This window comes from Scleropages formosus, chromosome 11 (assembly GCF_900964775.1).
Source record: "Scleropages formosus chromosome 11, fSclFor1.1, whole genome shotgun sequence".
In the NCBI taxonomy this organism is placed as follows: domain Eukaryota; kingdom Metazoa; phylum Chordata; class Actinopteri; order Osteoglossiformes; family Osteoglossidae; genus Scleropages; species Scleropages formosus.
Window position 1 is genome coordinate 27,379,352 of NC_041816.1, and position 13,522 is coordinate 27,392,873.

At 41.2% G+C, this 13,522-nt stretch overlaps 1 protein-coding gene across 2 annotated transcripts; it reads right to left on the bottom strand.

The window, feature by feature from the left end:
- Positions 1–651: 651 nt before the first annotated feature.
- On the bottom strand, positions 652–13,306 carry LOC108930931 (ubiquitin carboxyl-terminal hydrolase 8-like). Of its 2 annotated transcripts, none has more exons than XM_018746424.1 (16): positions 13,234–13,306; positions 12,364–12,472; positions 10,746–11,066; positions 6,936–7,235; positions 6,758–6,823; positions 5,574–5,624; positions 5,183–5,279; positions 4,151–4,260; positions 3,944–4,014; positions 3,625–3,771; positions 2,483–2,578; positions 1,654–1,785; positions 1,442–1,570; positions 1,190–1,212; positions 1,063–1,097; positions 652–824 (listed from the first exon to the last, which is right to left on the bottom strand). In XM_018746424.1, exons 2-16 carry the CDS (start codon positions 12,464–12,466, stop codon positions 652–654), a joined length of 1,854 nt encoding a protein of 617 aa, XP_018601940.1. In that variant the 5' UTR covers positions 12,467–12,472; positions 13,234–13,306. The 2 variants fall into 2 exon arrangements, with proteins under 2 accessions (XP_018601940.1, XP_018601941.1); XM_018746425.1 differs by lacking the exon at positions 13,234–13,306 and adding an exon at positions 12,564–12,644.
- Between the last annotated feature and the right edge of the window lie 216 nt (positions 13,307–13,522).

Consider the following 13,522-nt stretch of genomic DNA (forward strand, 5'->3'; position numbering starts at 1 on the left):
GGAAAATGTGAATGGTTTTAACTGGAAGAATGAAAAGTCTTGCAAGAAACTAGAATATACACACACATTTTCTGAACCGCTTGTCCCACACAGGGTCGCGGGGAACTGGAGCCTACCCGGCAACTCAGGGCGTAAGGCCGGAGGAGGAGGGGACACACCCAGGACGGGACGCCAGTCCGCCGCAAGGCACCCCAAGCAGGACTCGAACCCCAGACCCACCAGAGAGCAGGACCCAGTCCAACCCACTGCACCACCGCGCCCCCCATTAAACTAGAATATACTACATTGCAATAAGAAGAGAAAAATATTTCAGAATCCATTTTGGGCACTTTTTGTAAAGAATTATTAACTGAAATAGCAACAGAAGAAAAAATTATGTCTAAACAAGCATAATTTTTGGGGGGAGGAGGGTTGCTGTCAATGTGTTTCTACCTCTGTTTTGTAACTTTTTCTTCATGAACTATAAAGACTGAAGTCCATAACACTGAAAAAGTGTAAACATTTACGTTTATTCATTTAGCAGATGCTTTTCTCCAAAGCGATGTACATCTCATAGAAAAGTTTCCTATTTTTTATGTCAATAACTAGGTTATTTGATATAAAAATGGGAACTTGTATGAGAAAGATTACATTTGCTGAAAGCAAGCTGATTTAGACTTCAATTCTCAGACCCTGTTCCACACTCCTCACTGCAGCACTGCTTTCATCGGCTCTTTCATCACCGGAACCAGTTACACATTCAGTTTCTGGTTCTTCTCTTCCACTACTACCGTCAGCATGTCTTTCGGCACATCCTTCAGAACCGTCTGTGTCTCCTGGTCCTCCTAAGATGGGGAAAGTCCACATGTGGCTCTCAGAACTGTCCTCTGATAGAAAACATAAATGCTTTTTTTATAAATATCACACTTTCCTGTTTTGGCTGTGTTACAACATTATATTTCACTTTTTCTCTTTTCAGATTAAATGTTACATTAAAGTTTTTGTGTCGATGGACCGAAATGAGCACTCAAAAGGTAACTTAAAGAGTAATGGTTTTTCACTGAGTCCATCTGCCGTACTTACGTCTCCTATACATGAGTAAATAGGCATGTTCACACCTGTAAGATTCAAATGAATTGATTAAAATGACGAACAAGTACCATCATAAAACAAAGTATAAATATTAGTTTAATACATGAAGTTTTCTTACTTGAAGTTGTCTTTATTGTCAATCTGCAGAAGAAAGCACATAATTTGAAAAATAAGCCAGTATTTGAACAGAGGAAGCTCTTTACACATTTCCGACATTAACCAGTCAGGCATAAAGACAGGCGACGGTATAAAAATATAAAAGTACACACAAACTCAATATTTACAATTGTGCTCTACACGAAAAGTGAATCACTAGTGTTGCAGAGTAAAAAAAAAAAAAAGACATTAAATATGAAAGAGTTGGTCTTACCAGTGTTACATAGGCATCATCAAACAAGTACCAGTTCTCATCCTCAAAGGATTTGATGAGGGCGTTGTAGTGTCCACCTGCGAGACTTCCTCTATGGTTGATTGCTGCATACAGCTCAAATGTGTGTTTCTGCAAGGAAATGGATGACATTTCATACGCTGTTTTTTGATATTGTATCAACTACAAAGTTGGCAACACCTCTTTCGCACTACCTTTGTATCATGTAGCTTGAGAGGAATCTCCACCAAGCAGTTGTTCTTCACGTACGTCATGTAGTTATAGTCAAAATCAAACCTCTTCAGGTGCAGAGTTAGGATCTCGGGACACACCTCCATCTCACAGCTCTGAGTAGAGCACCAAAAGAGACGTCTTGAGAAGGTTAAATGGACAAGTGGCCACCAGCTGGGTTGGCGAGACCACTTGCTCATTCAGGGATTATATTTATTGAATCTCATTTTGGCAACTTTGAATCTTAAGATAAATTTTATCTGTAGGACCAATTTACATAGTAGTGTAAGTGTTACAAAAGTTGCTGATGCTCAGTTACAATGTTAATTTTAAGTCAAATAAGACACATGCATTAATACTAGAGTTGAAAAAGTAGGAACACTTGTACACTGTTGTGTGGCACCAATGCAGCACCATCCTTATTGTACCTGTTGCGTCTCAACCAGTTAAGGTATGAAATTAAGCTCCATAAACTTGGCTACAGATTCATTAATCACACCATAATTTGAAATAAATCTTGACAAAAACATAGTTGATCTAAAGAAGTTATCAAAAGAACAAAATACAAGAGGAAGTGCATCGTTCACAAAGAAGGACTGAAAACTTTGTAATATGTCACAATAATTTCCCGTTTAAATTTCACACTGAATTACAAGATGTATAAATAGGTAGAATTCTGACACTTGTGAATGGAGTAAAAATTATGAAAATTAAAATAAATTAGTTTGTATTTCATTTGCCGTTGCCATTTGTTAACCTTACTGTACAAGATGCTTCATTCAGATAAAAATGACATTAATACTGATCACTCACTACTTCTGTGTCCGTTTTCTCATCACAGATGTCACAGTACATCTGATTGTCTCCAGTTAAGACTGATTTCTCAAAGAATGCATTCCAGCCTTCAACCTGAAAACATAGAGGACAGTGTTACACGTGGACACGTTCCTCTCTTCAACAGACCAGCTATCTTTTATGGGGTTCTCGCTATTATTTTGGAATTTTCGATAAATTTTGGATTTTGAAATGCAACCATAAGGTACAACACACTGCCCTCCATTTTCCAGTAAACACACACACACACACACACATTTTCAGAACCGCTTGTTCCATACGGGGTCACGGGGAACCGGAGCCTAACCCGGCAACTCAGGGCGTAAGGCTGGAGGGGGAGGGGACACACCCAGGACGGGACGCCAGTCCATCGCAAGGCACCCCAAGCGGGACTCGAACCCCAGACCCACCGGAGAGCAGGACTGTGGTCCAACCCACTGCGCCACGCACCCCCTCCTCCAGTAAACATAATAGATGTAATATTTATATTCATTTCTATAGATTTAAAACTTATCTTATATGGAATAAGTATCAGTTTTCAGTAAAAGGTGTTGTAGCATGCCGAGGCCCCCTGGGGAGGGGGCGGAGATGGGGGCAAAGCAGCCACAGCTGGGGCTGTTTTCACACCTTATTTCTTCCCTGATGTTCAGCAGTAGAGAGAGGAGACTGAGGAGGAGCACGAGACAGAAGCAAACCCGAACCCGAACTCGACCCCGATCCCTGAGACAACGCCCGCATCCCGACCGACCCGACTCTCCCAGCCCCCCTGACCCGCAAGAAGCCTCTCCCTACCTGTTCCCTGCCCCCCCTTTTCCATCTCCTACCTTCTCCCTGCTCTAATGGCAAATAAAAGCCCTCAGCAACAGGCAACCGCATCTCTTGTCTCCTGCCTCGTCTCTTCCAGGTGTATTCAGGCCAGATTTACTGGATGTTAAGGTCATGGAAATTCCAAAGCTACCCTATTTTCTAGAGAGACATTAAAACCTTTCTCCAGTAGTGGAACACTCCTTTCCTTATGTAAACACCTCAAAAACATACAGGTTATGGTGGGGCCAAACTGTGATTAAAATTCCATTTGCACACAAGAAGTACATTTTGCTTCCATGGGTTTCAGATCTTACCACTTTGTAGGTTTCGTGCGAATCAACGTCAATAGCAAGGGGCACAGTCACAAATGAACTGTGCTCTGATCCATTTTCATCACTTTTTTCTGATCCATTTCCATGCTTTTTACATTTGGTAGAATTTTTCATTTGGCCTCGAAAGATCTAAATGGGTGAATGTATTATATTTACATGCCAACATCAGTGGAATTCAAAGTCTAAAATTTGATAGCCATGGGGAAAAACCGTTATCTTGCAAAACATTTTGGTATTGATTTCAAATGGTATGAAAATAAGAAAATATCTCCCTTATGACAATTGCAGAACGATTTTTTACCGTAGAAACATGGGGGCCCACAGCGCTCAAAATCTTCTGAAAGTACTCAGCTGCATCTTGCTGCTGAAATTCTGCAAAATTCCATAGATTTCTATTATAATTTGTAATTTTGGGTTCCCCCCCAAGACATCAAGCAAAGGTAATTACACTGAATCAGTGTAAAGTCATAGTAAAGATGGTAACCATGCATGTCAAGATCGCACTCACTGTCTGTGATCCCGAGTTCTTTTAAAAGTCCATCTTCAACATGTGTTGTTCCTTGCTTTAAATTTCTAAACAGTGTTTTTAAATGTTTCAAAATACCAGTGGCTGCGAAGCTGAGAAAATAAACACAAAGCCCATGTTCACTGATTAGACAGTGACATCGTTCCCATATATTGTTCTGCTATATAACATCTCATTGTTTAAAAAAAAAAAAAAAATGTTCAGTTAGATTCAATTTGAAAAACTCAGAACTAAATCAACAGTCAGTTAATAAACATATATTCTCATGCACTGGGTCCTCATGTTACTAAAGTTATGAATTTTTGAAGATACATGTTTCATCTTCTTCATGTTTTTATTCTATTTCCTTCAGTTGTCTATTTTCAAAAACTGTTTTCACAAATTGCATATGTTTATAGGACAAATTAGTCAGTCCTTGCCATCACATATAAACTTGTGGATTTTTTATTTTCAGTCCTTTTATTCCAGTTCTAATGTAGTTTGAAGTTAAAGTAGAGCATGTTTTTATTTATTATAGCTGTTTGAGACTTTTATAGAACCTACTCAGTGAATAAACTGAAGAATGTCTGTATTATTATGGTTTTACTGATTATACAGATAAAGCAAAAGGAAATTGGACAATCGCTGTGAAAGCTTATGTGATGAATCGGTCAGCACTAGATATGAGGTTGTGAAGATTAAGTATTTTTATTTTCATTGATTTTAAGGGTAATGTTTCAAGTTAATAAGAGCTAATAAAATGTCCAAGGTGTACCCTGCTTTGCACGCTATGTTCCTATAATAGGCTTTGGACACTGAAACCCTGAATTGGAGCTGATGATTTTCAAGTCCCAGTTGTGTTCCATAGGGTGGGCATGGTGGTGCAGCAGGTAGTGCTGCATTCTTAGAGCACTTGGACTGTTTGAATGTTTGAATTTCAGTTTACATGTTTCAGTTTAGATGAAAAGGTAAATTTTTCCACATTTCATAGTAACAGTTATTTGAATTTAAATTATTCCAAAAAAGTACCCTTACCTTTCCAATCTGTTTCTGAATTCTTCAGTCATGAAAAGTGTCTGTAAAACCGCATTCAGGTAGCAGGTTGCACCCATATTATACAAGCCATTATAATCTAAAATTGATAATGAGAAAAATTAGCAACATTATTAATAATAGCAACATTTCACCTGAGCATTGCAGTTATAATTTATAGTCTTTTAATTTAAATTTTAATCACTGAGTAAAGTAAGAAAACCTAATGACTAAGTTCGAAAAAGTTTCAAGATAATCAAGCTGTAACAATTTTATATATTTTATATATAACAGAAGATTTTGGAATTGCACATGGAAGAAACCTAAAATTTACATGGTTGCTAAAATTATAGTACAATTTTAAGCTATACTGGCAGTAAAAAGGGTTCCTTACTTTTCTGGTGTTTTGGTTTCTTTAGTTCTGGTTCTTGTGTTTTTTGATTCCCTAAAAAATTAAAGAAAGATGTGGGTTGACGGGGGGCGCGGTAGCGCAGTGGGTTGGACCGGGTCCTGCTCTCCGGTGGGTCTGGGGTTCGAGTCCCGCTTGGGGTGCCTTGCGACGGACTGGCGTCCCATCCTGGGTGTGCCCCCCCTCCGGCCTTACGCCCTGTGTTGCCGGGTAGACTCTGGTTCCCTGTGACCCCGTATGGGACAAGCAGTTTGGAAAATGTGTGTGTGTGTGTGTGTGTGTGTGTTGGCTGATGATAAAACTGGAAAGGACTGAATTTCAGAAGTACTGCAAAATGAGCAGGAGTGAGCATATGTGCTCATAAAAACTACATTGAACAAACAATCTGAATGTAAAGACAAAATTCATAGTAGCACAAATCCTGAAATGTTTTTTATAAAACAATTTTTTGGAAAATCCAACAAATCAAATAGCAGAGCACTTGTTTGGTAAAACTCGTCTTCCATCAACCATCACAGCGGATAGCAAAGTGACCATGGTTGTAGTGCGTTAAAGGTAAAGCACTTTGTTTACTGACGAATTGAGTGCAGTAGTAGAAAAAAGGAACTATTTGTATGTGTTAAAGAGCCTCATTTAAAACACATTTGCAGGAAGGAACCACCGAAAACAACCTTGTGGAGTAAACAAGCGCAAAAGCTGTCAGTGATGTGTTCACTAATATTGTTGTACATATTTAAGTTCAATAAATATTTGAAATAATATGGGGTCACAAAAATTGTAATTCACATATAAAATAATTTGAATTATTTAGTATTATGCAACAATAGCAGGTTTTATATTAACTGATAAAATTTGTTAAAAATTATAATTTAAATTTATATTTATTAATTTAAATCATTCATTCATCCATCCATCCATTTGCATTAACTGTCTGATCAGGGTCACTGAGGTCCAGAACCTAATTAATATAAATTCAATTTATAATTTCAATTTATATTTATTCATTGAATGAATAAATTAATTTCTCCTGGGCTACACGTGTAAGTTGGCGAAGGCGATGGAACTGGGCCTGGCATAGAGTCCTTGGCATAAGCACAGTGTAACATGTTATTCTGTGTAATTTAAATATCACATTAAATTGCATGTAATTCTCAAATATGGATTCTCACCAGAAAGCTGCTTCAAGTCCACGCTGCTCCTCTTGGTGGAGACAGTAGTAAACGCAGCAGCACAAGCTGTGGGAAAGGAGCCATTAGTTATGTTCTAACGCTGTTTATGTACCTACACTGTTGTTATATCATTATGAATGGTAAACCTTTGGGTTCCTTGAGCATCTACACAATGTACCTTCTGATGGATCTGTTGGCTGGGCTTGGGGTTCTGAGGTCTCCGTGAGACCCATCTGCTGATGGTTTTGGACCCCACTTAGAAGTGGTGAATCCATGCCAGGTGAATTTCCATATTCTAGACTCCTCATAGCACTTTGTGTTTGTCTCTGCGCTGTTGACGACGAAGTGTGTGAACCAACAACGTCCTCAAAACTTTCTTCAGACTCTGTATCAGAACATGGCCAACACATTTTTGCTGGCTTTGATTCTTCAGATTCTCTTTTGGTTTCCGTTTCTTCACTGACAGTTTGTTTTTCACCTTAAACAACAAACAAACAATTTATGTCTGAATAAAATCCAGTGTTTGGGCACGAATAACTAGGGTTATTCAGGAATGACAGGGCAGGCCAGCTATGCACGAGAAATAAAATAAGGAAATGAATTTTACACCCTGAGTTTGTCATATGTTATCAAGCATGCTTTATGTGAATACATTCAACATACTCAGGATAAGATGTTAGACCCAATGCACATATAACAACAGCTGTACACAATGCCCATCCAACCAACTTGACCACCTTGCACATGAAGCCACAGAGAAAGTCATCCAATATTGCTATCATACATCTCCACGACTCAAGACCAAGCGGCTTAATCTCTTCCCCAACTACCACATCAACCTACAGGGTGCCAACATGGATATATCATTGAGATTGTCAAGTGGGAACCTCCCTTCATTAGTGTGTCGTTGAAGTAGGTCAAGTGGGAACCTCCCTTCATTAGCGTGTTGTTGAAGTAGGTCAACGACACCTCAAGAAAGCTCAACACTGAAGTATTAACTTTGGTATGTACACGGTCCGCTCACACTTGGAATATACCACTGTGTCTGGACAGAGAGAAATAACCACAATAGCCAGCAGCACCTGGAGCTCTTTGCCCACATCAGTCCCGTTCCTTACCCAACCTACCAAGACACGTCCACTCTTACACAGTGTTACTCTCTCCTGAACAAAACCAATCATATTATTTATTCTACCAACAGGCACTGAATTCACCACAGCACACTTTCTCTCTAAAACTCTTCCATTAAACATTTAAGCACTTGATCACAGCACCAAGTACAGTGTCCCTGCGCCGAAATAACTTCACATCCAAACAAAATGTGCCTCAGTGTTGTGACACTGCTACACAACTTACAACAACCTTCACCACCTCTCCACTGCTCAACATTCCACAGAGTCGGAAGCACGTTGTATGTCGCTCCAACAATGAATTTAACGCAACTTGCCTCCACAGAAGGGGGTGCAGTGGCGCAGTGGCGGTGCAGTGGCACCGCAGTGGGTTGGACCAGGTCCTGCTCTCTGTTGGGTCTGGGGTTTGAGTCCCGCCTGGGGTGCCTTGTGACGGACTGGCATCCCGTCCTGGGTGTGTCCCCTCCCCCTCTGGCCTTACGCCCTGTGTTCCTGGGTTAGGCTCCGGCTCCCCATGACCCCGAATGGAGCAAGTGGTTCAGAAAGTGTGTGTGCGTGTGTGTGTGTGTGCGCCTCCACAGACCACATGTCTTGCCAGTATAGCCTCCGGTTCTCCACGCCATCCTAATTCACCCACTGACCCTGTTTAACCTGTCTGACTGCTTTTGCATACCTTGCCTCCTCTTCCTGCTCCCGAACATTCTCAACAAGCAAACATGTTTATCTACTTTCAGAGAATCACTCCATAACTGCTGAATCCAGCCACAGCCAAACTCTCCCTTCTCCCTCTGCACGTGAACAATCACATTCAACAGCTGCTGAGCCCTTTTCACACTTTGAATTGCGTCTCTAGGGTTTCACCCCTACCTGTCTTTACTGACGACGCCACCTTTCTCAGCATCACATCCTTCGACTGTGCCAGTGTCATCTTCGAGTCCGCTTTAGCACAGTTATACTCTTCCACAAAACTCATCACCGGCAGCTCCAGCATGCCCTTACCATATAGTGCTACACTAGTTAAATAGCGCACCACTCCCAACCACCTTACCAATAACCACCTTCTCTACCCTGCAGAAAACTCAAACACCGTCAGCGGCCATTTAACGTGTGGCAACAGCCTGAACTGCAAACACCACAACTTTGATTTCCCATGCAGAAGGGACACATTGATGCTCTCAATACCCTTCACAACCACCTCCCTTAGTGCTATGACCTGCTCCTTATCACTTAACATGGGACAATACCATCTACCCAGGCTTTTAACTAGTTTTTCTAAAGTAGAGGGAATTCTCTCCTCATTGATACACACACACAAACACACACACACACTGTCTGAACCACTTGTCCCATACAGGGTCGTGGGGAGCCAGAGCCTAACCCGGCAACACAGGGCGTAAGGCTGGAGGGGGAGGGGACACACCCAGGGCAGGACGCCAGTCCATTGCAAGGCACCCCAAGCAGGACTTGAACCCCAGACCCACCAGAGAGCAGGACCGTGCCATTGCGCCACCGTGCCACCGCGCCACCGTCCCCCCCCCTTTGATGTAAAACCCCTCTTTTACCACCTTTACACCAACAATCAAAGACTCCTCAACTTACTTGGTTTAGCCATCAACTTAGACCATTTCAAATTATCATTCAATTTAGAGAACAAATCACAAGTACAAGGAACCGTAGGAGGCGTCTCCCATCCCGCAGCTTCTTGCTGCTAACAACCCATTTGGAAGCCCATATAATAACTCCCATTGCCATTGTAAATGCCTGTGGTGAAATTACACATCCAGCCCTGATCCCATTCTGTAACCGATGTCAAGATATTGTGTAGCTTTCTGTTCTGAAACAAAACTGAATATCCCCAAAGTAAGTTTTCACCAGCCTTGTAACACTCTCAGGGACCTCAAAAAACCTGTATACCTCCTACAGCAAACTGTGCGGAACCAACCAAAAGGGTTTGCCAAGTCCAAAAACACCACACGAAGATCTCTCTTCTCTTTTTTGGCAGTCTGTATTTGATTCCAAATCATATTAGTGTGCTCCAAGCACCCTGAGCATCCCGGAAGCCTTGCTTTCTGCACAGATGTAATCAATCAGCCTATTCGCCTTCAAATATGTCCTCATCCTCCTTGCCAAAAAGCTAAAGAAAATTTTCCCTTTAACATTGGGAAGCCTAATAGGCTTAAGCTGGCCTATTCCAACAGCATCCTTCTCCTTAGGAATTGCCTCCCGCTTTTTGCCATGATCTCGAAATGACCCCCTTCTTCCATACATTAGTCATCAACCTCCACAAGAACTTCAGCATATGCAGCCCACCTTTGTACCCCTGGTAGGGAATTCTGTTTGGGCCAGGTGCTGAGGAGGCCCTTGCCCACCGCAGATCTTGTACTTCTCCTCACCTTGGTGGGCTCACATCCATCGGCCATTCTATCTCCTCAACAGGGGGGATATCCACCACCAACTCTGAGTACACCTCGCCTAGATAGCCATCCAGCTCCTGCTTTTCCACGTTCAACGTCCAAGATTTTTTGAGTCTTTAGAAACTCAAAAAGATCTCTGAAAAACACCACCTGGCCCATTCCTTTTCCCTTCCAAGAGCCTCCGTTCTCCTTAATACAGTTAATCTGCTTTTAACCTCACCAGTAATACACTAATACCTTCCCTTTCCCCCTCCTCAGCTCACCTCCACCATCTTATAAGCTGCCTTAACTTCTCTACATCCTGCTGCTCCTCACTCCTCACCTGCATTATTCCAAATCTTTCCACCCCATAGCTATAAATAACCTCCCCTAATATGTCCAGTTTACTCTGCTGTTGTTATGAATGGTAAACCTTTGGGGTCCTTGAGCATCCACACAATGTACCTTCTGATGGATCTGTTGGCTGGGCTTGGGGTTCTGAGGTCTGCATGAGATCCATTTGCTGCTGGCTTTGGACCTCATTTAAAAGTGCAGTATCCATACCAGGTGAAGTTCCTCCTTCAGGACTGCTCATAGCACTTTGTATTTGTCTCTGCGGTGTTGGAGACAAAGTGGTAACACGGGTGTGTGAGCCAGTAACTACCTCGAAACTTTGTTCAGATTCTGTATCAAAATACGAGCGACATATTTTCACTGGCTTTGGTTCTTCAGATTCTTCAGATTCTGTTTTGGGTTCCTTTTCTTCATTTAGTGTTTGCTTTTCACCTTAAACAACAAACATATAAACAAAGAATTTATGTTTAAATAAAATCCAGTGTTTGGGGATGAATGTGTTTGGTTCAGCTTTGGAGCATCATGATCACGTTTGTTAACATAAGAAAATAAAATATACTTTAGAGTTTAATTGTTCTGCCATGATGATAGCAGGACCAGGCCTGCTACGAGAAGTAAAATAAGGAAATGGATTTTACACCCTGCGTTATCAAGCGTGTTTTATGAGGAAACCGGGAACAATGTGCAGTATATAATATACAGCTGCAATATTTTTCTTATTACATTAGAAGATGCCCCTACTGTATTTTGTCACTTCCTCATCAGAGCGAACGTTTCGGTGAGTGTGCAAATACCACAGCACCGTGTACCAAGAGAAGCATTGAACGCACAGTGAGCAGCCAACAAATTCCTGTCAGATAAGATAATTATCATCTACAGCCAAGGGCAAAATTCCCCTGATTAACCAACTGAAATTTTTTATATGAAGTTTTAAAAAAAAAGTTAAACTGGATTCTTTATTATTAGATTAGATATAAAGAACTGTTATGTGTTTTCCTTAATACTCCATATTTGTCACGACCTGCGCACCCAACTCATCGGCGATACCTGCCGTTTCCTGATGGAAGCGAACATAAAAAGGGACAACGAGGAGTCGGGGTGCGGAACTTTGTTTTGCTTTCCTTGTTTCCAGTACGACGCAGTTACCGCGAACTCAGCCTGATACAGACCTTCGCCTTTTGTTTCTTGACGACGCTCTTTGTCTTGTCCTCTGTTTAAAGTTTACCGATCGCCTGACCCACGACCTGAGTTTGGATAACGATTTGGATTTATTAAACTTCGCGTCTCTTTTCTCTGCCCTTGAGTCCGTTCTTCGTCCAGCGCTACCATGACAATATTTTTATCTATCTTGTGACTTGTTGGGGGTGTTCGAACCTTCTTAATGATTCCATGTAATGAACTGAAGTGACATTCCATTAAAAAAAAGTTATACCCTAATTCATAAAGTCAGTTTTGGAAAATTAAGTCGTAAAGTTTTTTTGTGTTGATCTGGTCTTGTTTGTTTGACTAGGTATGCCAGTTTTGCTGCTGGTCTAATAAAATAATTCGATGACTAGATATTTTGAGTTGTCTTTTTTAATTTAATGTGTTTTAGTCTAATAAGTGAAATGTTTTGCAGAGATTAGATGGTTTTGTACTGGGCTATGGTGGTATAGATTAATACAAATCATACATCGTTATCTTGAAAGCCTCCTCTGACAAGCAATATTTAAAAGTGACGATACTGTACCCTTTCTTTTATATTTCAGGAGAACATATCCAATCACAATGCAGGCAGCAACTGCAGAAACAGCAGTCAAGGCGACCTTGCACTTAGAGCCGCTAGGAAACATTTATACCTGAAAAACAAAAAAAAAAACTGGCAAAACTTAAACATGACTGTGACATGAACATCATTTCAATAAGTCATGGATCCTTTCGGCTACTTACCAGTTATGTCAACCACTCTAAGTGGAAAACCTTCACCTTGCAGACCTGCTAACTGTAGACCTTCTGCTGGAAGACTCTGACTGTTGACCGTCTGCAGGAGATCTCCAACTGCTGACCTTCTACTGCAGAACTTCTGCGATAGACCTCACTGTAGAGCTTCTGCTGTAAACCTACTAAACCTTTCACTGTAGACCTCCTTCTGTAGACCTTTCTCTCACCATAGACTACCTACTGCAAACACAACTGAATCTTTTCTGCAGTTACAGTAAGGTTAAGGCATCTCATGTTTTTTACGTGGATTCTGAAGACGGAACTCTGTGGGAAAATTGTACGCCCCATGATAATTATAACTCGGGTTCCTAACATTCCCTTTCGGTCTTGCGTTGTACATGTACACTGCTGACACCCACGCAGCCATGCCCATGATTTATTAGTGTAAATCACACGTATTAAAGTGTAGAATGTAATAGAAATAAAAGAGCGAACGAGATTCGAGAACTGCTCGACTCGGTCCGAAAGTGAATTGCGGCCACGAAGTCCGTCGGAACCCGAACGCCGCGGAGTTACACGACTTACAGAGACACGAATTCTCTCTCGTTGACCGGTTCATACTAATCATGCTATGGGCAAAATGCACCTTTCTTTACCACAGTTCAAAATCAGAACTTACTTAGTGGGACTATTGAGCAGGAAACGGAGCGATGAACGCAGCGGAGCCCCGTCAGTCACTCAGGTCCTCAGAGGTTCGTTCGAGCGACCGGCGGTTACTTAGTTTCGTTTTTCCGTATTTATTTACACTTTCGTTTTATACATAACGACATAAAATAGTTAATACATCATACATTAAATACATACATAGATAGTATCATGTAAGTATATAGATCATAAGGTTAATATTATTTATTAGGTCATAGAAATACATATCGTATACATGACACATCTAATGTAATATTTATAGA